General features: G+C 37.8%; 1 protein-coding gene across 3 annotated transcripts in view; it reads right to left on the bottom strand.

Annotated features, from left to right (window-relative positions):
- The window catches only part of CUEDC1 (CUE domain containing 1), a 1,479,154-nt gene that overhangs the window by 179,366 nt on the left and 1,272,781 nt on the right, over positions 1-27,007 (bottom strand). For all 3 annotated transcript variants that reach the window (XM_044054589.1, XM_044054587.1, XM_044054588.1), the window contains one exon: positions 21,021-21,114. In XM_044054589.1, the coding sequence (XP_043910524.1) occupies positions 21,021-21,114 (94 nt within the window). The remainder of the gene's footprint in view (positions 1-21,020; positions 21,115-27,007) is intronic.

Genomic DNA, 27,007 nt, shown 5'->3' with positions numbered 1-27,007 from the left:
CAAATGAGTGTCTAGAGGTGATAGAGATGGCTTTAAATAAAAAGGAAAGTAAAGGTTTAGGTGATATAGTAAAGATAAGAGGCATACATTTTACAATGAATGAAATTTCTGTGTTGGGTATAAAACTTGGGAATAAAGATGCAAGTAGAATTTAATGGGAAAAAAACAGAAGAAGAAATAAAACAAACCTGTCTTTTCTGGAGAACATATACATTACAATTCAGGAAAAAGGTTTATTTGAAAACTTCAGTACTGATGGGAAAATGTCATACTTAGCATGTGCATTTATGTTGCCAACAGTATTTGAAAATGAATTATTGCAAATATTTTTTAAATTTATATGGGGTTCTAGATTAAACACCAAAAGAGTTTTGTATATTAATAAAGAGGAGGTTTGGGGTTAATTAACCTAGTGGTATATGCTGCTTCATTAAATTTGTACAAATTGTTAAAGTAGATAAATGAAAAAGCTGAGAAATTAGTAGCAAAATTGTACAGATATACATATGACAAACTTTGGGGTATGGTAAAAAAGAATGTATACAATGTAAGAAAAAGGCTTCTGTCTTTCAACCCTACCCCATAGTCCAGACATATGGAGAATAAAGGAGATTGTTGTCACATGTAGCATACAACCAGTACTTGCCAGAAATTCCTGCAGTTCCTTCAGTGTTGCTGTAGGTCTCTTGGTATCCTCCCTGACCAGTTTTCTTCTAGTCTTTTCATCAATTTTGGACGGATGTCCAGTTCTTTGCAGCATCACTGTTGTTCCATATTTTTCCACTTTTTGACGACTGTCTTCACTGTATTCCATGGTATATACAATGCTGTGGAAATTTTTTTGTACCCTTTGATGCTTTATAAACTCTCTGTGAACCATGGCTTTTTCTGTAGAAGGCAAATGAATAAATATAAGGAAAATCCTACTAGGACAGCTGAACTTTATTTGGGGTTAATCAGAGTCTTTTTAACTGATGGCAGGTGTGTACCCAAAAAGACTGAATGCTGTAATTAAAGCAAAAGGTGCTTCAACAAAGTATTAATTTAAGGGTGTACACACTTATGCGACCAGCGTACTGTACGTTTTTTATTTTTTATATTTTTTCCCCTAACAGATTTGTTTGTTTTTCAATTGACTTGTACAGGTTATAGGTCACATTAAAGGTGGAAAAAGTTTTGAAATGATTTAATCTTTTCTCTTTTTATATCACAAAAACATGGCATTTTAACAGGGGTGTGTAGACTTTTTATACCCACTGTATGTGCTACATTTTGGTTTAGTTGCTAGTAAAAGGGGTGGTAAGGTAACCATAAGTCAGATGACCAGATGTGTGTGATGTCATTCTATAATTCAGGACTAAAATGCTGTTTTAATACTAGATGAGACAGAAGTCTCAAAGCAGTCTGTTTTTGAAACCTGACATAGAAGGATCACTCACCCACTTCATCTTGTCTTGCTTTAGTAAGTAAACAGGGAATAGTAATTCTTTAGGTCAGGAAAATACAGTGAGATTAGTTAAGTACTGTTTTTGCTGAAACTGTGTGAATCTATCCATATGGGTTACTTTTAATATTTCCTGTAACTGAAACTCTGGTATTTATTGTAAATATATATTTAGTATTTCCATATTCTTTTATTTATTATTAAATATATTTATACTTTTCATTGTGGCTGGTCTTTTAGAAAATATTTTAACCTTTGAGAGTACTTGTATTTATTTGGTGACACTGTGGCAGCTCCTGAAAGCCTTGCTGTTTGTTCAACATTACCATTTGTATTAGTATTAATTTCACTCAGTAACTGAGTACCCTTGTAACAGTCTTAGACTAGCTGGCTTTGGAGTGTCTGGTGGCAGTAACTACCTTATAGTCTGGGCAGAGAGGCACAGCTAGTAAATCTGTGGCAGCCTTTCCCAGGTGTGTGTGAAAATGAAATCTCAAAGTGTGCGTGTGTCAGCCACTTGAAGCAGGGGCACAGAGCACTAATTTCACACACAGAGTAATGGAGACCTAGCTTGGACACTCGGCTGAGGACTCAACTCCACAGCTGTGGCAGTGGACAGTCTCGTTAGGGACCTGGAAAGAGACAGAGAGAGGGAAACCCAGTCCCTAGACTGAGGGGTAAAATGTTATGTAGAAAACTATGTAAAAAAAAAGATTTTTGAGGATATAAAAGTAGCTAAAATAAACATGAACATCATTAAATATACATATAAGAATAGGAGTAAAGATTATGTTAAAAGAGTAAAAGAAAACTTATTTTATGTTATATGGAATGAAAGAAAAAATGAAATTATGTTTAATGGTAAATGGATTTTAGCAATAATATTAAGTAAAATCAGATAGCAGTTATGGAGTGGGGGTTAGTAGTAATGAAAAATTAGTATGATTATGAAGAAAATTATGAATGTGTGTAAATATATTTGTATAATCTATATATTTGTACATTTGTAAATATGTTGTAAATAAGAGTTCTTTTTTTGTATACAAATAAAGGACCCCTACTCTTTTCGATAGGTGCAGTGGGATCTTTTATGTCCACCTGAGCTACCACCAACTCAAGTAGATGGGCCTTGGTTTAACATCTTGTGACACACTTAGGAATGCTGCACCCCTCTTATTCAGCACTACAGTGTCAGTAATCAATCTACCTGGTGTGGGAATAGAATCCACAGCTTTCTGCACCAAAAAACAAGTGTACCACCTGTTGTACCACTGACAGAACATTAAATATTTAATTGCGAAAAATAAAACAAAACAGAATGAACAATTCTTAACATACTACACAGCATCATCATAATCTTACAAGTAAAAAGTCCCCTTTGAGCACTCACTATTAATAGAAAATACAGCTACATTATTATTATTATTAGTTTATTTAGACTCACATAAGATGCTCCCATCTACTACCTGGTAATACTACTGCAGTACAGTTTCACCGTCCTTTGTAATACCGTATTTCTTTTAAGCTATCATTAATAAAACCTGAAACTTGTCACACACACTGTTACACAGCACAGTATACAGGCTTCATCCGGTGCATGGAAAAGAAACACTGAAAAAACACTGAAATAACTTCATAAGGTTACAACAATATAAAAGTATACATTCAATTAAAAATATTGTAACATACATGTGAAGTTTTTAGCTGCCCTGAGGTGTTGCCCCACAGACAGTGGCTACAGGTCACTCTAGCAGTGTAGATGGATAAAGCCCTGAATATGGTCCAGGCAATCTGGATCTAATTAGTGGCTCAGGCTTCTGATGGAGTAGCAGGGAGGGATAGGAGTCACCATCCCAGGAGGGGAGGGAGGTGACATTGGCATCTCCTACTACAATCTCTGGTCGAGACTTGGGATGTTATGTGGCTAGGAAGGTATGATCCAAAGAGCAGGAAAGGGTGGGGACATGGATGAGCTGACTGAGTTGCTGTGGAGGTGGGGGTGATATTTTGCATGTCCGCCTGCACGCCTGCCCCTTGAATGTAACCACTGATACTGGAAGTAAAGGAGGAGTAACAGGGCAAGTTATAATCAAAGAATTGTCTGCTAGACATAAAATGATTGAGATCCCCCAAAACACCCTTAAAATCCATGCTAGCCCAAGCAAATATCAGAATAAGTCCATGGGTGTTGAGAGAAGTTGATAGATGGAGGTAGGATTTAGATATTTGGGTAGGATTTAGATATTTGGATAGGATGACATAAGAGGGCGGCCACAGTGGTGCAGTGGTTAGCATTGCCACCTCACAGCAAGAGGTTCTTAGGTTCAATCCTCAGATGGGGTGCCTTCTGTGTGTTGTCTGCATGTCCTCCCTGTGGTCGTGTGGGTTTCCTCCGGGTGCTCTGGTTTCCTCCCACATCCCAAAGACATGCTGCAGGTGGATTGGACACTCTAAATTGGCCCTAGGTGTGAGTGTGTGCCTGTGTGTGCCTTCTGTGGAAGGCTGGACGCCGGGCTGGCAGCTCGACACTGTAAAACTCCATTGCCAATCATGAGCAGACAAGGTGATCCGCTGTGGCGACCCCTGACCGGGAAAAGCCGAAAGAAGAAGAAGAAGATAGGATGACATAAGGGGGGGCGACATAAAAGACAGCGGCCAGAAGTGAAAAACCTGTCATAAGGTTTCTCCAATGCAGTTCTATAGCATATTCAGGAGTATGATACTACATAATAACACTGAAAAGTGATGGCTTTGTGTTGTCATTTTCCGAGGTTAATCACCTTCCTCTGTGTACTACATAATAGATTAGAACAGTTGTAAGATCAGGTTTCACGTAAATGCATTTTTTTAGACAAAAATACAATACTCTCTTTGCTTAAGTCCAGAAATGCAGCCATACTAAAGCAGGCCTTCACAGTTTGCATATGGTTTCAGTGAATGCACTTTCAATCAGTGAAAATAGCCTTCAGTCAATAATACAGTAGACTCCCTCTTATCCAGCCTCTCTTTAACCGGCCATCAAATTTCTGCCATAGTCCTAGCAAATGACAACAGAGAAGAACAACACTTTCACCTCCTCTGGGCTAAATAATAACAGCCATTTGAATTTCAGACTTCATATTCATTAGAAAAATGCATACTAACACAAATCATGTTATTCTAGCTGATTTATAACCTAGAAATATTATTTTGTATGTTTTTTCTGATTAACCAGCCATTCGTTTATCCAGACTAAGGTCCGGTTCCAGCGAGACCAGATAAGAGAGTGTGTCTGCTGTACTGACAAGAATAGAATGTGCAGTACATGGAGTACAAACATATTTTGTTTGTATGCTACGAGGCTTGGGAACCAAGATTAAAGAGGAGAGTAGAAATTTACAGAGTTTTGGTATTATTAGGCGATACTTCAGACACAATCTGTTTGGTCTGATACACAGAAAATCATTGCAGTGCATTCCTCATATGTTTGGCACAGGCACTCAAGAGTGAGTACAGAAGTCAGGTCAAATATCCAGCAATCCAGAATATTAATTATATTATTCAAGAAAAAAGGAATAGGAGTGCAGAAACTAGGGCCATAATATTCTGAGTACAGAATTTATGGACAATATAATGAGTGCAGAGTCTGCAGACTTATTTCAGTTTATCAGCACTGTTACTGGAGACGGTATTCAGATATTGTTGACATAATAAAATATTCTTAACTGAACTGCTGTACAGCCAGACTTTTATTCTGAAAGGTACAAGAAGACTTGGCACATAAAGGAGAGACTGATACTGGTTCAGCACAGTTCTGGGTAATTAAAAGATAAAGGCATCCATTCTAGTCTCATTCCAGTTTCTTCCAGTTATTTCCAGTACTCTACACAAAATATATAAAACTGACATAATCTAACTCTGTAACGGTCATTAATTATATAACTAAGACTCGAGGATTACTCAATATTCTGCATCATTATTCTTCATGGTTACACCCACGGTTTAACTACCACTTTTAGCTGCTAACTAAGGCTGTCCATCAAATTAACTTGTTCTCGCCAATGGAAAATAGGTTGCCATGATATCTCTCATCAGAGCAACTAACAGTTTTAATGGGGAGGGGCTTCAAAATAATGTGATCGTCTTTCCAGACAGTTTGGTCTTCAGTTTCAACAATTCTAGTGTACAGCACAAGTCCTCATCATTGTAAACCGCCACTTTAACACAATTAAAGATACACTTTCCCTCTGATGTACTCAACTAAATAAACTCTCTCATACCAACCAGTTCATGTTTCCTCTCCCGTTCCTCCTCCTCCACTGAGCTCTAAGAGTCACCCAGACTTACAGTTTCCACATACTCAGCCATCATTATTTCTAGAAATGATTACAGATGCTTCACTTTTAACTTAGTCTTTGCTTGTTCAGTGTTTGCATACACAGACACGTCTGGTGAGTTAACATTCAACAAAACTAGAAAACATGTATATTTTAACACATCTCCTATACTGTATGATAACACTCCAACTATAATATCTGCTCGCTCAAAACTTAAATCTGATTAATCATGATCTGTATGCATCATTCAACACAGTACTGTAAATTTCCTTCCTGGTTGCCATAGCTGCCACAGTACTTTCTCCTTCTCAAAGTGTAGTTAAATCAGCCTGTGTTTACTTTATGACCTTTCCAATACACATAATAGTAGTCTAGTAACTTTCTTAATCTCTAGTGATTCACAGGTTCATAGATTAGTACTAGACTAACTGCCCTTGTGGGCCATTTTAAGCCTAGCCAATTACCCCCTGTGAGAATCAAACCCAGCATCTTGTGTCTGTAAGGTAAACACCTTAACCATTATGCCAGCTTCCCACCCTTGATGATTCTTGAAATCCAAGGGGAATAGTGCTACTTTAGTTTGTACAAAATCAATTAAGTCCGAGTCACTTATCTCCTTCACGTTCTTCAGCTTCAAATTCTTCCCTCAAACCTTGTCCTGCATTACTACCAGTTTGGTTGCGCATATTCCACTTGACTGCCCAAATTAAACATCTTACTTCATGATTCACTTACTTAATGCTGAATAGGTGTTACTGCAAGTTGCTGATCATGCAAAAGATCAAACCTGTCAGCCTCCTGACACACCCAGCCAACAAATGAAATGTGTCCCAGAATCCAAATTTCACCCCTTCCAAACTTTTTACCTCTGTAATATTCAAGTTAATAATTTCCCCTCATTAACAATGCACTGCTGTGATGAACGACCACCCTTTCAGTTACTGTCTGCATAAATTTTCTGTTAGATATTCATTAAATTAACCACAGCCACAACACTATGCACTTTGCCAACTCAATCACTGTTGAATTTAATTCTTAATCACAAACAAATTAATTAATTAGTCACTGAGTGAACAGAGAAGACGTGCAACCTTGCCAAGCACTATAAGACTTCCCATCATACAGGAGAACCGTTTGAAGATCTAATGACCATATTACACTGCAGAGTGAAAGGTGGGGCAGACGCAAAACTCTTACAACAGCCCCAGAATAACTAAGACAGCATCATCTAATAGAAGGAATATGTCAGGTCCTACAGTTCCTCTGGTGAAATGGCAATTGAAAACAAGTAAAATAGTTGGATACAAATGACTGAATCAGATCACATATATCTTTACTACACATCTTGTAACAAAAATATAAAGCACAAATTGAAAGGCAACAAAGCAGGACCTGAAAGCAGCTGTGTTACAGCATGGGTAATCATACAAGTAACACAGCAAGTAGCTGTGTTATAATCGTAGGTAATCACGAAAGTAATGCTGCAAGCCGTTGTGTTACAAGCATAGGTAATCATGGAAGTAACGTAGCAAGCAGCAGTGTTACAAGCATAGGTAATGATGGAAGTAACGTAGCAAGCAGCAGTGTTACAAACATAGGTAATGATGGAAGTAACGTAGCAAGCAGCAGTGTTACAAACATAGGTAATGATGGAAGTAATGTAGCAAGCCGTTGTGTTACAAGCATAGGTAATCATGGAAGTAACGTAGCAAGCAGCAGTGTTACAAGCATAGGTAATGATGGAAGTAATGTAGAAAGCAGCTGTGTTACTATCATAGGTAATGATGGAAGTAACGTAGCAAGCAGCAGTGTTATAAACATAGGTAATGATGGAAGTAATGTAGCAAGCAGCTATGTTACAATCATAGGTAATCATGAAAGTAACGTAGCAAGCAGCAGTGTTACAAGCATAGGTAATCATGGAAGTAACGTAGCAAGCAGCAGTGTTACAAACATAGGTAATGATGGAAGTAATGTAGCAAGCAGCTGTGTTACAACCATAGGTAATCATGAAAGTAATGTTGCAAGCCGTTGTGTTACAAGCATAGGTAATCATGGAAGTAACGTAGCAAGCAGCAGTGTTACAAGCATAGGCAATGATGGAAGTAATGTAGACAGCAGCTGTGTTACTATCATAGGTAATCATGAAAGTAATGTAGCAAGCCGCTGTGTTACAATCATAGGTAATCATGAAAGTAATGTTGCAAGCCGTTGTGTTACAAGCATAGGTAATCATGGAAGTAACGTAGCAAGCAGCAGTGTTACAAGCATAGGTAATGATGGAAGTAATGTAGAAAGCAGCTGTGTTACTATCATAGGTAATCATGAAAGTAATGTAGCAAGCCGCTGTGTTACAATCATAGGTAATCATGGAAGTAACGTAGCAAGCAGCTGTGTTACAATCATAGGTAATCATGGAAGTAACGTAGCAAGCAGCTGTGTTACAATCATAGGTAATCATGGAAGTAACGTAGCAAGCAGCTGTGTTACAAGCATAGGTAATCATGGAAGTAAAACAGCAAGCAGCTGACCCACTCCTATTCAGAACCGTAGGCTGCACGTTCTTTGCCTTATCATGTCTATTAGATTATCAGCACTTCTACTAGGGCTACTATGTGCGTCACCTTTTGCAAGAAGTTGTGTCTTGAGTAAAAAACATAATTACATAAAATAATTATTTAGTATGACACCTTAATATGTTATGAGACAACAGAAACAACTCAAATTCTACAAGAGTTTTTTTTTTTTTTTTTTTTTGTGGCAATAAAGTGAAGTCCAGTCCTTTGCAGTATTGGTGAGCATGGTTTGTCCTCACATTTCCATAAAACATGCCTCGCTTTGAGAAAATGAAATGGTGGCATCCCTATTACAGATTCAGGAAACTACTGGCCCTTCAGTCTACAGAAAGAAAATTTAATGGCACCAGTTGCTTTGGGTTCCTATCAGATAGTCGAACTTCTGCAAGTTCGAATCTCATATGGTCGAGACCATAAGTTCAAATTTGCAGAAGTTCGAGCGTTTCAATGGAAATCTCCATAAGGGGAGGTTTCCGTTTTGTTCAATGTGGTGCGAACTCGGAGTTGGTATATTTAAGTAGCGGGGGAGTGTGGTGGGTGCATGGGGGCTTGCCCCCTACTTACAACAGTTTATTTTGTTCCCTTTTCTTTTTTTGTTTTTTATCCATAGTCAAAGTTTTTTAACTTCTAACAGGATGGTTCAAACATTCCATGTTCAAAGTTATTAAACTTCGACTATGTGATACAGACGGGTTGTTTTAGCATCTAACACATCAGTTGGCAGACTGTTCCATGGCAGCAAAACTTTGACCACAATGTAATACTTTCCTACATCCCTTTCAGTCTCCAGTCATAACTTAACAGCTCAGATAGAAATACACATGTTACATTATTCTAAATTTGTACTTTCTGTTCCATTTAGGAATGCAAATAGCTGTGTACATTTTCTGGCCTCTAGCAACATGATGACTTGCCCTGCAGTTCTATCCTCAAATATATACATTACTGGCACTAAATTTCATGCATACATGTTTTAAGATGGCAAAACAATACTTATGGTCCATCTAGTCTTCCAGAGTCTTGCAGCTAGGAGTCTGCAGCTTCCCCTTCTCCTCCCCAAAACCTTTTCTGAGTTACTTCACGCCCTTTTTAAAATAAATACTCACTTTTCTGCTCTGTAATATTCAACCCATGTGCACATTTTACTTGTCCATTACTATCTATCTCAATGATGGAGTAGTTTCTTGTGCCCAGACTGAAGTTTGACTCTTCAATTTGTACCTCATAACATCTTCTTCCTTTGCACTCCATCCTCTGTCTTAAGTTAAGTTCCTTTGCAATTGTCATTAATGAATCTGGGGCTCAAAATCAAATAATCATTTTTAATGTCAATACTCTACGGAGGACAGGCACATTCTCTACAGCTTCCTCTTGTATGATCTTCCTCCCCTCCTTCTTCCCATTGTTACTACTCTAATGACCTTTGTCAGTACCATCTCTATGCAACGTTTCCTTTAGGACCTTTAGAACTAGGCATGGTACTCTAAATGAGATCTCACCAATGGCTTATCAAGTGGAAAAGTTACTTTCTTATCTCCAAAGAAGCAGCCTATCATCCTGTTAGCCTTGGCTGCTGCCTTTTCACTGTTTTCCTGGTAGTTCCTTGTTTTATGACTTTAAGTTACCCACAATGCTGCTTGCTTATTGTCTTTCATTACTAACCTCCAGGTAAAGCACTTTGCAGTTCTCAGTACTGACACAAGCTACCATGTCTGTCCCATCTGACTGTTTTCTCAAACATGTTTTTAGAATTTCCTCTCTGTTCTCTATCATTATCCTACTTCTGTGTCAACTACAAAGAGGTTAATTCTGTTTTTTTATGTTCATAATGAAGCCCAACGATCTCAAGGCTGACCTGTACAGCACTCCACATCTCCCCTTCTCTCAACAATATCCCCTCAATAAAATAAAATAAAACACGAGCAATGTAAACACAGCTGGAAGACTTTAATAATGGTAAGTGCTTTCAAAGCCTTAGTGCTGCTTCTTCAGACCATTTAAAATACATGATAAAAGATCTTAAATACAAAAACTTTTTCAAAAACTCAAATCAAAATGCTGAATAAAATCATATGATCAACTAGGATACTTTGTAAATAAGAAACATTATAACCAATTAATGACACGTAAACTTAAAGGGAAACAAATCTCTAAGGCAACAAGTCATCTCTGTAAATCCCTAGATTTTAATACAGGTTTCAAACAATTTTTTTCATTCAGCCCTTTATCTTTATCAGCTCAACAGGGGCACAGGAAAATAATTTTCTTGGGTGGCGAAAGCCAAGGTACCTTTTTGGCTAGGCTTATACAGGCCCTAGGGCCAATAGCCTAGTACCTACCTATGAATTATCCAACATAATTCTCTCTCTTCAGTAACACTGTTAAAATCACCCATTCTAATAGAAAAATCCAACTTATCTATAGCCATAAAAGTAAAACTGTGTGTTCCCCCATACCAGGAGACATGCTTTGCATGTGCATTTGTTTCATCTAAAAGTTTAATGTGCCTAATATGTTCTCTTATTTGTTCTTTGAGGCTCCTGTTAGTCTTTCCTATATAGAAAGAAGAGCATAGTGTGCATTGTGCCAAGTGAACAGTGTTTCTGGTGTTACAATCAGCAAACAGATTAAACACATATCTAGTACCTAACGCTGGATCTTTAAAACTACCATCACTGTTAAAAAAGGTGCAGAAATTACATGCAGCACAAGGGAAGGTCCCTATTTTACTTAAAACCTTATATGCTGCCATTCTCTGTTATGGCATAAAATGCATTTAAATTTCTTCTTATTTTTATACCTATAACTGGTACTCTTACCTACTAAATGTTTCAACCTATCATCTGTGGTTAATTTATGCCAATTATCCTGTACAACTCGAAAAAGTCCATCTACACCACCGGAAGAAAATAAACATATGGGAACATTGCCTCTTTGGTTACTTAATACAAGGAGCTGTATCAGTTGTCCCAGCTGAAAAAGAAGGCTTCACCAAACTATCATGTAATTCTATTGTACAGGATACCCTCCTGCTAACCTCACCACATTTAAAACTTCTTCATTCAATAAAGCTAAATCTCGCTGAAAACCTTCTTCCTTAATGTTTAACCTGGACATCCTCATACTTTGACCTTTAACTATATTGTTAAAAATGTATTGGGGATGCAAACTTTGTCTTTGCGAAATAGAGTTCCTGCAACAATCTTTCCTATGTAGACTTGTAGTGAAATCTCCATTCTCTTCCTTCATAACGATAACATCCAAATATTCTAGATGTTGGTATAAACTCTTAACTGTAAATTTTAAAAAAGAAGTGGTGGTATGAATATAATTAATAAACTGATCTAACTGTTGTTTAGTTCCTTTCCACAACAGTAACACATCATCAACGAAATGCTTGTAAAAACAAATACAGGGAGCAAAGACATTTATCTCTCAAAACATACTTATGTTCCCAGTGCACCAAAACAATGTTGGCGTAGCTATAGGCCCTCAAGGTCACTCTTTGCACCCTACTCTCTAGCTAACATTTCAACAGTTTTCAGAAAGAGACTATACAGTGTTGTGGAATATTTTGAGGCAGTTTCATATCTTTTCGGGATAAAAAACTAATGAAGCTAAAACAAAGGCAATAGCAGTAAATTACATGAACTGGTTCAGCAACATTATTACTTATGGGGCATAACAAAATGAAGTATTTAAGAGTATGGATTAAAATGATTCTAGTGTGGCAGCTAAGGATATGTGGGAAGAGACTAAACAAAAGACAATACAAAAACTGAGAAAATGGAAGCTTTGTTATATGGATAATAAGATACAAGCAGTCAAAATGTTTTTAGTCCTGTTAGTCTTATACATAGGTCAGGCATATTTCAACCAGAGAAGAAGTTGTGGATAGCAATTAAGAAAGAGGTGAAGGACTTTAGCTGGGAGAGGAAGATGGCAAGAGTCAAGTGGGATAAAGTGATTCTTCCAGCAGAACAGGGCGGATTGGGATTACCTAATTTGAAGGGGTACTTCAGAGCTACACAGTTAAGGCTCCTATACATACACAAGCAGAACTATAATTCAAAGTAGAAAGTGATGATGTTTAAACAGGGGGGAGCTCAAGAAATAAGGAGAGACTGGGTTTTTGGATGCAGGCCTTTAAGGAGAATAACAATAATCGTACAGAATATTACATCCATAAAGTAGCAGAAAGTATTCTAAGAACTAAACCAACATGGGAATGGAGAAAGGAGATTCTGCCGATAGGGATGACTGCAATTAGGGATACAGACAATAGGCAAGAGGGGGCTGGAATTTATTACGGAAAACTGGTAACGGAACCAAGGTACTGGAAGCAAATAACTAGAGAGGGAAAGATGATAGAATGGGAAGTTGCCAAGAATTTATATGGACTAGGTTAGAGATTTCCGAAATACTAGGGTCCTACACAAAAGATCAGCACTAGTAGAGTTTTTGGTAGAATCTAGAACAAAAGCTGCCATTAAAAAAGGAATAATTAGTAGAGCATATAAAATATTGCATGACAACTTTAAGAATAATTCAGAGGAGGTTAAAATGGATTGGGAAGAGAGACTGGATAAGCAATTCACAAAGAAACAATGGGAGGATATATATATATATATATATATATATATATATATATATATATATATATATATATATATATATATATATATATATATATGGGTCCTATCAAATTATAGAAAACTCATTTGACAGAAAATAATTTGGCTGAAACCAAAACATAGAAAGCTCAAAACACTGAAAACTCATTTGATTGAAACTCAAAACACTGTAAATGCTACATGCCCTTTTCCATACAGTAGTGCGATTCTGGAGTTATTATATATATTTGGGAGGGGCATAGCCCCCCACATACTTCATACATTTAAACCCTACACACGGATACTTATAACTACAATGAATAACTGTTTGGAGAAAACAATATTTACATAAACTATGTGGGGGGCTGCACCCCCCCCATTGAGGGGGGTGTGCCCCTGACACCCCCCTAACTACATATACTAACTCCAGGATCGTACTACCGTGGAGAAAAGGGCATATAGCATTTTCAGTGTTTTGAGCTTTCTATCTTATGGTGAAATGAGTTTCTATCAAATGAGCTTTCTATCATTTGATAGGGACCCATATATATATATATATATATATATATATATATATATATATATATTTATATAATCTCCCAAATATGCAATAAAATCTAAAAGATTTTGCTTGGAAATGTTTACAATGACATTTTTATACCCCAAGCAGACTCCACAGAATTTTTTCCTCAAGTAGACAGCAAATGTTGGAAGTGTGACGGGGAAGAAAGAGGTAACTGGGCACATTTTCTGGGAGGGTAGTGAGTTGGTGGACTTTAAGGATTCCCTGTGGGATGCACTGTTGGAGATGCTGGATGAGCAGATTGGTGTAACGAGTGACATAATTTTTTCAGCTATGACACATAATCGAAATTGTCAAGATATGGTAAGGCCTTGCTGTCTCTAGTTATGGTGGCTGCCAAAAAACAATTACTAGAAAATGGAAATCAAACTCTAAATCAACTATATTAGAAGTAGTGAATATAGTAACAGAGATAAAACAACTGGATTTTGAGATCTTTAGAAAAAGGTAGGAGCAAACTACACCGGAAAAAATGTGAATTGTGGGAACAATACATACAGGGGAGGAATAAAGTTTAAAAGAAGTCAGGACTTAAATGAGCTATGTAATGTTTATGTGAAAATGACTTGGTAGATTATAAGTGATGTACAATGTCTGCAACCGGGAATGTCAGCATGGTTTGTGATGTAAAATGCTTGCAACTAGGATTGTGTTGTGTGATTTGTTTTCATTTCTATAAATGTATGATTGCTTCTGTCATAAGTGATGGTTTAATAAAGATGTTTCTTCTTTTAAAAAAGGGGCAGGAATTGAATAATTTATGTAATGTCACTTAGGTTATATGATATATAGCAGTATATGTGAAGCATCATGTTTGTTTACTTTAACTTGTTAATACAGTTTGATTACTTTTATATAAATGTAAATGCGCATGTGTCACAAGTGATAATTCAATAAAAGTGTTAAAAAAACATTTCAGTAGTTTCACACTTACCTTCAGCATGCTTGTTAGCCATTCATGCATGCAAGAACTGAAGTCTTGTGAAAGTCAAACTATATGACTATGACTTTTCATATGGTAAGAAAATATGCAAAACACAGCAACACATCAGGGAGATTTTTCTTGCTAATTCAGATGAGATGACTGCTTGTTAGGCAACTTACTGATGCACCTTTTTAAAATGGAAAAGCATGGGTAGTCTAGTTTATGACACAGAAAAATCTTGTTTTCAACTATGTCATGAAGATAAAGCAGAATAAACTCATATAATACTTACCTGGCAACCTCCTTTGTGATCAGACAGGTTAATACGGTTTATAAAATCATGTGTCGAAATGTAAAGTGATGTGCCTTGTAACTCTTCACTGCTGGAGGGATAGCTTTAAAAAAATGGAAGAGGGCATCCTTGATGGCTGTTTGGAAGAAGTTACTCAAGCTAGACCAAAAGCACTAATGATGCACTGCTTTATTGTCCTATCTTTCAAAGGCCCTGTGAACACAATCTTCCAAGGTTGCCTATCTGATACTTGGCTCAAACAGCTCATTCTCAAACCTACTAGACCTAATTATGAAACCCATAATAACTCTAAGACAAAGTAATCATTAATGAACCTAACAGAATTCACTATGTTAGTGTCCCTTACCAAAGTTAAGTGACCACTGTCCAAGCTAGTCCAGAAACAATCCAAAACATCTCCAGTAATCTACATCTCCAGAAAAATGTCAGCTGAAAATCTATCCTTAAGCAAAGAAAATCACCTTCCATTGACTGAACCCCTTCTTTCAATATCTATCAAATGACTCAAACTGTCGTACAATTATTAACATTGTAATGGTATAACAAAGCATTTTACCTAGAGTTACAGAACTTTGACTTCTGGAGTTCCACATCCTCAAGCTTATAGATAAAGCCATAATACTATGGCAAACTGATGAATTTAAATTTAATTATTTGAGTCTAAAAAATAAAGTGAAAAAGGCCACTAAAAGAAGAAAGCCTATTTTAGACAGCAATAATCTATACATTTATGTAGTCCCCCCATTTTTTCATGCATCAAAAATATTATGGGGGAAAATCCCAAAGCCCTCAAACAATTCCTTCAAGGTTTGAAATATACATTTATAAATGTTCTTCCCAGGTCCATCCTTCCTAACATTCTTCTTTTTCCACACCTGCTCAGTCTGTCCTACTTCCTTGCAGTCTATAAAGAAATCCTGATTATATGGATTAACTATTCCTGGATCTCTAAAGGTAATGTTTTCATAAAAAGAACTCTGAATCCCAGGCATGGACTATCAAAATGGGTAGTAAGGAGAGAATCCACTGAGACAATCAAAAGGGCATGGAACACGTGAAAAAGGGGTAATGGGCAAGTTGAGGATGGAGAGTAGGTAGAATACTGAGGTAAGTAAAAACGGCAGGCTATAAATGCTTACTATCTTATACTATCATTAAGCAAATGTAATGGAAAACAGTTTTTCAGATCACAGTGAACACTGTGGCGATAGCATTTAATTCCTATCTGTCACCTTTTCAGTCTTTACTTTCATTAGGGGACATTTCCTTCAATCTAAGAGGAGGCCTTTATGCCCCTTCCTTAAAATAAACTTGTCCAGCAGTATCTCAAACTACAATCCCACCTCCATTCTACCCTCCTTAGCTAAACACTATCTGAAAAGGCTGTTTATCAGTAAGCCTTGGAATTTTAACATACGTACCACATACTCCCTCAATACAACAGTACAGATTTACCTTTGGTAGAAGAAGCCAGACTGCCCTATTCTCCCTCAAAGAGCCCACCCTAACAGTCATGGATACTCTTTGTTCATCTGACCAAGGTCTTTAGCCTTGTTAATCACAATTTCCTATTTTCTTCTATATTCACCATTTGCCTTGGCCCAAACACTAATGACTGTCTTAAGATCTATGTTATTAAAAGATATTTCAAAGTTGAGATAGACTCCTTCATATTTATGCTATCCTCCCCAGACTCTAATGTCCCTCAAGGTTCTTTTTTTGGGCCACTTCTTTTCAGCTTATTTGTTAACTCTGACCCACTAACCTTCACCTCTCTAATCTTATCCTAACCGATGACAGTCTTGTTATCCTTAGATCTGTTTACACACCATTATCAAAGCCTTTCCAAAAACTTTTGACCTACCTGAATAATAATCTTAAAGTGAAAAACAAAGGAATGTTCTTTGATACTTCAACCAGATTTAAATTCCTTCTCATTCTAAATCTGTTTCTTAAATATCTTCCTCCTAGCATATTTCTTTCTTTCTTTCTTTCATACAGACACAATGCTCTTGGACCTTTACTAAATAATTTGGTACTGTCCTTGATCCTGTATTTTCCATGTCAATACACATTGATAACCTGAAACAAAAATAATCAACCATGGTCTCTTTTTTGGGAGCTGCATGCCTTTACAGCTTCTCATCACTGAATATACAACTTCTGGCAAAAATAAAATTAGAATCAAAATAAGTATGGCCTTTCTTTTTGGTCAGCACCTACAGCAAAACTCTTTGTGACCTTCAAATACTCACCTCCTCAAAACTCCAACATTTTATCTTTGCCCTTGAAATTATCAAGATTGTTCCCTATACTGACTCCCTAATTTCTCAGATCTCAGTCAGGTGAGACTCTAGGTCTCCACAGTCATAAACTCACTAGTCACCCCTGATCATACTTACTTGGCACTGGTACTAAAACTGAGGATGCACTCCCTGCACGTAACAGGAATGGTGAAACCATATTATATTTCAGAACCAAACATGTCGTCACTAAAGACGAGGACTTTAGCTTTACCCTTCTTCTGATATACATCCCTACTTTGTTCTTTGCATGTTACTGTCATCCTTCCACCAACCTGCAGGGCCTGGCTGGCTGCATCCACCTAGAGCATGTACAAGAAAACATACACAGGAGCTCACCTGTATGGAAGGACCATCAGTACAAGTTACACTGTGGAAACATCAAAAACATGGGAGTTGCAGAAGGCTGAATCACAGAGGGCTGGCTTCAGCGTCACCTTTAGTCGCAGGCAATGCCGAGTCAAAAAAAAAATAGGGTTCAGTTCCCAAACAGATGCATTCTCAGTTGAGACCTTATTGCGTGGACAACTGTGGACTCACAGGAGAAGAAAAGTGACCATAAGGATTTTTGTAATTGTCAAATAATGCAGAACAGAGCAAATTCAAGGCAAAAGAGGAAGCAGAGACTGAACATTTTACTACTAGTGCCTCTTCCTCTTAGAAGGAAACACCAGTGCATAGAAAGTCTCTGCTTTGTGCTGCTGTAGTGTATTTTAAAGAAAAATCACAGTTGTCCCAGGTGGCTCCAGTGCTTGTATTGATTCAGTATGTAAACCACCAGTGCCCCATTAGCTCCCGATTTGTGCCTTCTGGGGCTACAAAGCACTCACTATACCACCTGACATCATCTTCAGCTAAATTGTAAAGAACAAAAGTTTCACCATGATCATGTTATGTTGAGATCACTATTTAGATCTGAAGTGTACTTGCTTTGCAGTCAGGAAGATGAACACAACCAAAAGTAGTGACAACTGGCTAGATGGGGTTGTGGTGGTAGTTTAAGGGGGCAGTGAGATAAAAGAAGTAATGAAAAAGCTTAAACAAATTTAAACAAGCACATATGAGCAATGTACACAGCAAGAGGAAATTTGTGAAAAGCTCTTTTGATATATCAGTTGCCAGGCCACAGCCACATGTACCACCAATGCAGACTGCCATCTACTAGCAGCTGTCACCTTGTCAACATACACTGAACTTTTGTGATGTCAAACAGAGATCACCTTGTCTCCAAGGTCTACACTATGTGATGTAAATGAACCTGTGTTCTTTCAAGGCACATCATAAAACCTAGAAACCCTCAGACTCTGCAGTGGTAGTAAATGGATGTTATAAAGGGCAGAGATAAGGAAAGTAAATCTAGGCCTCTATATTAAAATATGAGAATAATCCATACCCTAAAACATGACAAATATGTACACACCCAGCAACAAGTTATTAGGGGGCACAAGCAACAGCTGCCAATGGGGCACAAGTGCAGTAACAGCAGTCATTTCAAATGCTGTGAGTGAATCCACAACTTCTTAAATGATTGCCATTCTTATACTTTTTTGCTTTGTTTGTTGTTCGTCAATTTTTTGTTTGGGGGGGCACCAAATGATCTTGCTACAGCTCTAACAGTATTTGTAAGAAGAAGAGGATGGACCATTTGAGAGCAACTCAACAGTCATCAGTCCATCTCTTTGAAGCCCATCGATGATCCAACTACCTGGTGCTTTTCTCAATGCTGAGTTTTCCCACTTTCAGGCCAAAAGATTCAATACCTTTCAGATCTTTTCCAAGCATTTGTCTATCAGACTCGATTTGGTTATCAAAGCTAAACAAGTAAAGATAAAATAAAATTTTCTTTGCAGCAAAATATCAATCTAAAACCTGTCCTAGTTGTTGTTAGACTGACATCTGTTCAAAACTTTAGAAAAGAGTAGAAGCAAACTACATCGAGAAAAAAGGGAATTCTGGGAACAATACATAAAAGGGAGGAATCAGGTTTAAGAGAAGGCAAAACTTAAATGAGCTATGTAATGTTTGACTGAAAATGATTGGGCAGATTATAAGCAATGTGTAATGTTGCAACTGGGAGTGTGTCAGTAAGGTTTGTGATATAAAATGCTTCCATTGTGTCAGTGTGGTTCGTTTTCATTTAAATAAACGGATTACTACTTATGTCGTAAGTAATGATTTAATAAAGAAGTTTCTTGGTTAAAAAAGGGCAGAAATGGAATACTTTGTGTAATGTTGCTTAGGTTATATGATATATAACAATATATGTGAAGTATAATGTTTGTCAATGTTAATTTAATACAAATTGCTTACTTTTGTATAAATGTAAATTTGCCTGTCATAATTTGGGGGGCTATGCCCCCCGACACCCCCTAATGTGGGGGGCTGTGCCCTCCACACCCCCCCTTATTTAATATTCTCACTCCAGGGTTGCACTGCAGTGGGGCAGGGGCTATATTACAAAAGGTGTAAGTACACGAACAGGTATGGGTAAATGTAATATGTGTAACTGTTGCAAATACATGCAGGTTGGCCAATGCTTCACGTTGAGGGAACAGAAATATGTGACCAAACATAAGTTCAACTGTCAGAGTAGAGCAGTAGTTTACATGGCTCAGTGCCAACACTGTCCAGCTTTCTATACTGGAAAAATGGACCGCAAATTAAGGGAAAGAGTATATGAGCATTTATATTATATTTCCAAAATGAAAAAATAAAGTGCACTAGCTAGACATGTTGAAGTATTTCCAGATCATACATTCAAATTTAGGGCTATTGACTGTGTGAATTCAAATGGAAGAGGTGGTCCCAATTCATTAATGTTGGAGAAACTTGAATTGGGGTGGCAGCTTCGTACAGACGCCTGCCATTTTCCAGGATTGAACTAAGTGAATTCTATCCTGTGTATTCTTAAATTGAAAAATCTAGAGAGGTAGGCTCATGAAAGGTGTGAGCGAGTCTATACCCTCTGGTTGTAAGGTGCTGTCATGTGGACAGAATGGGTCAGGATAAATTATTTTAATATTTTAATAAATTATTTTAATATTTTAATTTTCATCAGAATGAAGACATTAAAAATAAAAATATACATGAAATAAATAATGTTGATTTTGAATTTTAGGCTAAATATTGAAATAAATGTTACAGTTAATAATATGTGGATCTCATTGGGAAGGGTATCTTTAAATGGAGGTGTGTGTTGTGTCACATGACTGATAACATTTTTATTTAAACTTTGCATTTGTACATGTCTGTTATCTGAAGAAGTCTCCCTATAAGGAGAGACGAAAAGCGCTTAATAAAACTGACTTTATTTTTTACTTGTGGGTGACCAGTGGAGTGATTTCCTAGCTTTATTATCCAGTTTAGGAATTATGGGATATTGTGTCCCATATTTCCTAGCTCAAAGACAAAAACATGGAAGTTATCCTACAACTCAGTATTCCACAAAAGAAGTCTCTGGTGGGCTGAACTGTGGCCCCACAGACTGCACACAGGACAAGCCTGAGCTCAATTAATATTTACAAATGGGACTAGTAGCGCCGGTTCACACCTCTGTATCTGTGACTCAGAGAGGAGAGACAAAAACATGCACAGCAATTTATACATTTTCTCTGGTTAGAAACCTTACACAATATTTGCAGGATTTAACAATACAGAGGGCTTCACAGAATTTCTGCTCCTTTCAAACACCTTTTCCAATGAGTGTTCATGCATTTTTCTTTAGTAAACTTTACGCCCTTACTAAAGCTACTACATCAGGTGGCTGGTGCAAACCTGTTAGAAATAAACATATATATTTTTTTCAATCTAGCAACCAGAGCATTAATTCACAAATCAGCATCTGACAAAGTTGTACATTTAGAATATAAGTAAGAATGCATTTTGCAGTAATGCCTTTATATCACTGATTGGGTGAACTATGTTCAACAAAGAAATGCAAAGGATACGACTGGTGTTTAAGTAGCTGTTTTCTTTTGGGCTTTCTCATTTTTGTCTTCTCTGAAAAAGCTCTGGCAAGTTCAAATAACTTCTTACGAGTAGCTGAGGAAACAAAAACACTTTCTGTTTAAAGAATATACAAATGACGTGCTGTAAAGACACATCCAAAAAGTGACAATGTGATTTTAAAACACTGTTGTCAAACTCTTTCTTTCAACCAGTATGCATCACACCATTCTTTTAATTACAGAAATCAGACCCATGTTGGCTTTATACCATGCATTATCACTGAAAAAAACAGCACTACTCTTCACAACTTACTGCTAAAGAATAAGATTTTTAATCTTATCATTTTAATGGTGCAGATTTTCAATGACATGTACACATCAGAAATGTAATCAATCCTGAGACACTAATGCTACTTTTCTGCACTTTATTCAAGCAAATCTGAGCTAGTCTTGTGTGTCACAATCACTTAGCATTTTTCTCTACCTAACTTTATTTCTTATCCCATTAAAAAAAAAAAAACTGAGAAACCTTTCCAACCATTAAACATCAAACATTTTCTTATGTTCTGTTGATAAATGTTTCTGTGTTCACTTACGATATTCCCCAAAATCAGATAAACTACAAAAGGAAATTTCAAAGAGATTGAAAGGCCTCAGTCCAAAGGCAGATAAAATTCAATATTATGAAAAAGGGCTGTATCCATCCATAAGCAAAGAGAGCAATCCAGCTAAATCTCTTTGATAAATTATGATGTACATGAAAGTATGAACTCTAAAACCCAACAACAAAGATCATACAATTGGCCTACCTGACTTTAAAGAATGATTAAGATAATTAAATATCTAATATACAAAGGTGGTCATGGATAGCACTGGGCTTATACAACAAGAAAAAAAGCACATAATATCACACTCTATGCCCCATGCTACAATTCTGTTTCCTAATGCAAAGGAGTGTGCTATCCCAAAAGTTATTAACATGTATCATGGTTTCTGTCTCAGAAAGAGAATACACATTTACAATCATATAAAGTGTGTAATATACACTTGTGTCTTACTAGTTTCAACTTCTACATGTCTTTTGAGAAAGTAGATGCTTTTCACAAAGCCAAAATATCCCCTAATAAAAAAATAAAGTTATCATACTATAAGTGCCATATGATTCCAGCAGGTAAAATATGTACAGAACTATATCCCATAAAAATAAACAGATGCAAAAATGGCCTCCACATTCAATTTATCTAGACAGGATACTGGAACCAAGAGAATACAAATTTTAGTAATATATTCATAAAAACAGTAAAGATAGAAATCTTGGCTCTTCACCAGCAGCAATCAGAGCCAGACCCAGCACTAGATGACCAAGGCAGTCACCTAGGGCCCACTGGCTGGGAGGGAGTTGGTTGGTTGGGGGAACTGTCACATTTACTTTTATAATAAAAAAAAGAAAATTATGTTTTTTTTTTTTTTTTTGCAGCATTCTTCTTTAATAATGCCCTTTGCGTCTGGTCATAGCACACATCATCATTGCACAGACCTGCTCCTTTCTGCATGCATGGAATTTAAATACAAAAAGACGTTCCTCAAGCTGCTTCCATGGACAAACAAGTAAGGGACATTCCTCAAACAGCTTCCATGGGTGTGTCCTGCTTCCATGGACAGATAAGTAAGGGAAGTTCCTTGAGCTGCTTCCACAGGTGTGTGCTGCTTCCAAGGACAGAGAAGTAAGGGACATTCCTCAAGCTGCTTCCGCAAGTGTGAGTGTGTGTGTGTGTGTGTGTGTGTGTGTGTGTGTGTGTGTGTGTGTGTGTGTGTGTGTGTGTGTGTGTGTGTGTAAAATGCCCTATTTTAGGGATAGCAGGTGGTTAGTTAAATTGTTCAGGCTGAAACCATGTAACTTGGTTACAGTAAACAGCCTTAATCCTCTATCCCAACCACCAAGCTGCTAACAAAAATTGAGTTTCAGGTGCATTTTTCAAAGAATTGTGAGCTTCAAGGGATGAGCTTACTTCTGCTTATTCCATGTCTGTTTACAATATGCAGCTGTTTTGTTTAGCAAATGCTATCACTGTTGTGCTATAGAATTGAAAAGTATTCTTACTAACACAACAGGTAGCATACTTGCTTTTGATGCAGAAGTCTGTGGGGTTCTACTCTTACAGCATGTAGAAAAATTGTGGTTACTGTGTTGTATTTTAAGGGTGGGTTGTGGTGTGCTGCATTCCTGAGTATGTTCTCTTTTGGATGACATGCCTAATAACTATGAACCTGTTATCAGTTTGCCATCCATTCTCTATTGCAATACTACCAGCTAACTATTTTTTAAACGTAACAGACAATTTATTCTTCAAGGGCAGCAGGCACTGAATTTGTAGATGAAATGCTGAAATATAAAGTTGTTTGCTAGCAGCAACCTCTTCATTAGTTACAGATCTCTTTAATGTGGAATTATTCAGATGACTTTTACTTCGGCAGAGATTGTGCATATTGACTGATAACTAGTGGATTGTAATGACAGAAGTTTGACTGGCCTTATATGGTTGACATGTTCTGAACTGGGCAGTTTTGTCATTACTGGTTCATATATTCCGTTTCATTGATAACTAGAAAAAAGTTAAAAACTACAAATTTAAAATATGCTCTAATAAGTGGTGCTGCATTATATAAGGAATATAATTTAATACAATCAAGACGACGAATCAAAGAACACATGCAAGTTTGCATTTTCCTAAAAATGTATACAAGAGGCCTATAATTTGAAAACAGCCCACAGGTAAACTTTTATCCTTCACTGACCAGATGCATTTTCTTTTAACGTGGGTTTCAATGCCATTTCAATGAATGTGAGTTTCAAGGGCAGAGAAGTTTTAATGCCAAGTCTATTTTCATTGTGAGACTGTATTGCTTTGTTTAGTAAATGTCTATCATGTTTGTGCTATAAAATCTGAAATAAAAGTTTTAAATTAAATCCAAATATCAGTATTGTTGAAGGAAAGCAGAAAAAGTACAGTTTTGCACCTACCATAAATGTAGATGTCCGAGAGGAATGCATCTGCAGTCTTTACAAATGGGTTGTCCTGTCGTCAGGCAGCCCTTCGGTCGGCCGGATTCCAAAGTCTGGGTCTGGCTTCGGCTGGTGTCGCACTTCACCCGACGTCATTGCGGCAGTAATTTGGGTATAAAGGCATCAGTCGACGCCATTTTCCTCAGTGTTTCTTGCCCCAGATGCCAGGTGCCCTCTTGGATGGCTAAATTTGGATAAATGCCAAAGTTTCCAAATAGTAGAGAGCAAACACACAAAATAAGCATGTATGTACATATATACAAACAAATACACCATAATAGATCCCCAAGCTAGCTGAAGATTGGTAAATACCCTAGGAGTACCTCAGAGGGAAGGAGGGTGGGTAATCCTGACTGCAGATGCATTCCTCTCGGACATCTACATTTATGGTAGGTACAAAACTGTACTATGTCCTTCAAGGATGCATCTGCAGTCTTTACAAATGGGTAGAATACCATAGCTAAACTAGGGAAGGAGGAAATGAGAATAGATTATGGTGTAGTCAGGATCCCTTGCAAAACAGCAGTGGCAAAACCAGCACGGGATCTAGAGTATAGAGGTAAGTTATAATGTTTGGCAAATGTATGCACGGAGGTCCAAGTAGCAGCCTCTATAATGTCCTTGGTAGCCACTCCTCGTAAGAAAGCTGTGGTAGTGGCTGTAGCCCTTGTGGAGTGAGGCCTGATGTTCTCTGGAGTTTTCTTTCCATGGTAGGAGTAACAAAATCTAATGCAATTTCCTATCCATTTGGAGATTGTTTGTTTAGAAATTGGTTTTCCTTCCTTTCCTGTTGCATATGCTACCAGAAGCTGGTCAGTTTTTCTATTGTTTTTTGTCCTGTCCAGGTAGTAGCGTAATTGTCTGTGTACATCCAAGGTATGTAAGAGCTTTTCTCCCCTGTTCTGTGGGTTGGGGAAGAATGTAGGAAGGTGGATAGCCTGATTTAAAGAGACTCTGGATACCACCTTAGGCATAAATGTCGGATTTGTTCTCATGGACACTCTATCTTGATGGAAGATCAGGAAGGGTTGTACTGCCATTAATGCCTGTAGTTCAGAGACCCTTCTTGCTGAAGTTATTGCCAGCAGGAAAGCAGTCTTCCAGGATAAGTATTGTAATTCTGCTGTTGCTGCTGGTTCGAAAGGAGGTAGAGTCAGTTTTTCTAGCACAAAGTTCAAGTCCCATGCTGGCAATGGAGGTTTCCTGGGAGGTTTTACATTTTTAATTCCTCTCAGAAACTGTCTGAGCAGAGGATGTGAGAAGACAGGAGGATCCAAGCTGTATTCTGCTGAAATAGCTGATGCATGTATCTTGATAGAAGAATAGGACAGGCCTGTATGGAAGAACTCCGCCAAGTACTCCAGGATGTTGGCTATGTTCACCAGTGTCACATCTTGCCCCTTTGCAGTACTCCAGATGAGATATCTTTTCCATTTTGCTGCATAATTCTTTCTTGTTGAAGGTCTACGAGCCTCCAGGATTATATCTTTAACCCTCTGGGATAAATTTGGGTTAATTGCGGTTATGTAATGTTCCAGGCAGTTAGCTGCAGAGTTTTTAGGTTTGGATGCAGAATGTTGTAGTTGTTCTGTGTCAGCAGTAATGGGATCAGGGGCAGTTTCCATATTTGTTCCCGGGACATGCTCCTCAGCAGTGGGTACCAATGTTGCCTTGGCCAGTCTGGGGCTATCAGAATGATCCTCGGACGTTCCTCTTTGATCTTGAGAAGCACCTTGTGCATCAAAGGAAGTGGTGGGAATGCGTATGCTATCAGGTTTTTCCAACTGAAAGATAGGGAGTCCACCTTCCAAGCTAGTGGGTGGTAAGTCCTTGTGCAGAATTTCTCCAACTTGTGATTGAATGGGGATGCAAACAAGTCTACTTGTGGTAATCCCCATTCTCTTGTGATGGTTTTGAAGATGTCCAGATGCAGCATCCATTCGTGGGCATCTGTTGTTGTTCTGCTTAATATGTCTGCTAGAATGTTTTCCTTCCCTGGTACATAAATTGCCTGTAACTGAATGTTGTAGCTCAGAGCCACATCCCATAAGTCCAGTGCCAGCCGGCATAGAGGGTATGAGTGTGTGCCTCCCTGTTTGTTGATGTACCACATAACTGTGGTGTTGTCTGTCCTTATCATCAACTGGCCTTCTTGGAGAAAAGGTCTGAATGCCTGGATTGCCAATTTTACTGCCATCATTTCTTTTAGATTTATGTGCAGATGCAGATGGTCTTGAGTCCATAGGCCTTGAATGCACTTGTCCATCATGTGTGCCCCCCAACCAAGGTCTGAGGCATCTGTCGTGATGGTTTGTCTTGGTTGACTTTTGCAGAAGGGCAATCCTGTGTTTGATTGACAGGCCTGAGCCCACCATAGGAACTCTTGCTTCAGGCATGGGATCATTGGAATTCTGGTTTCTAGGCTGTGCTTGTGCTGAGACCACAAATTCTTTAGGTACCACTGTAGCTTTCTCATATGCAGCCTGGCATGAGGGACCAGTATTATGCAGGATGCCATGAAGCCTAGAGCTTGTAGCACTTTTCTTGCAGTTAGATGGTTCTGCTTTGTTAATGCCAAGAAGTAGAGAGGAAGTTGCTCTTTCTTTTCTGCAGTTAGAAATGCCATTTGTTTTGTTGTGTCCAGTTCTGCACCCAGAAAGGTTATTCTTTGGGATGGAATCAGCCTTGACTTTTTTGTATTGACTGTATATCCCAGGGCTTGCAGCAGGTAGATGACTCTTTGTAAGTCTTCTGTTAGTTTGTTTTGTTGTCCGCTTGTATCAGGCAGTCGTCCAGGTAGGGATAGATTTGAATTCCCTGAAGTCTGCAATGAGCGATTACTGATGCCAGGCATTTCGTAAACACTCTGGGCGCAGTAGATAAGCCAAAGGGCAATGCTGAGAATTGATAATGCTCTGATCCT

This window comes from Protopterus annectens, chromosome 13.part0, assembly GCF_019279795.1.
Source record: "Protopterus annectens isolate FY-2018-M chromosome 13.part0, PAN1.0, whole genome shotgun sequence".
Taxonomy (NCBI): Eukaryota; Metazoa; Chordata; order Ceratodontiformes; family Protopteridae; genus Protopterus; species Protopterus annectens.
This window is presented reverse-complemented; position numbering and strand designations above follow the sequence as displayed.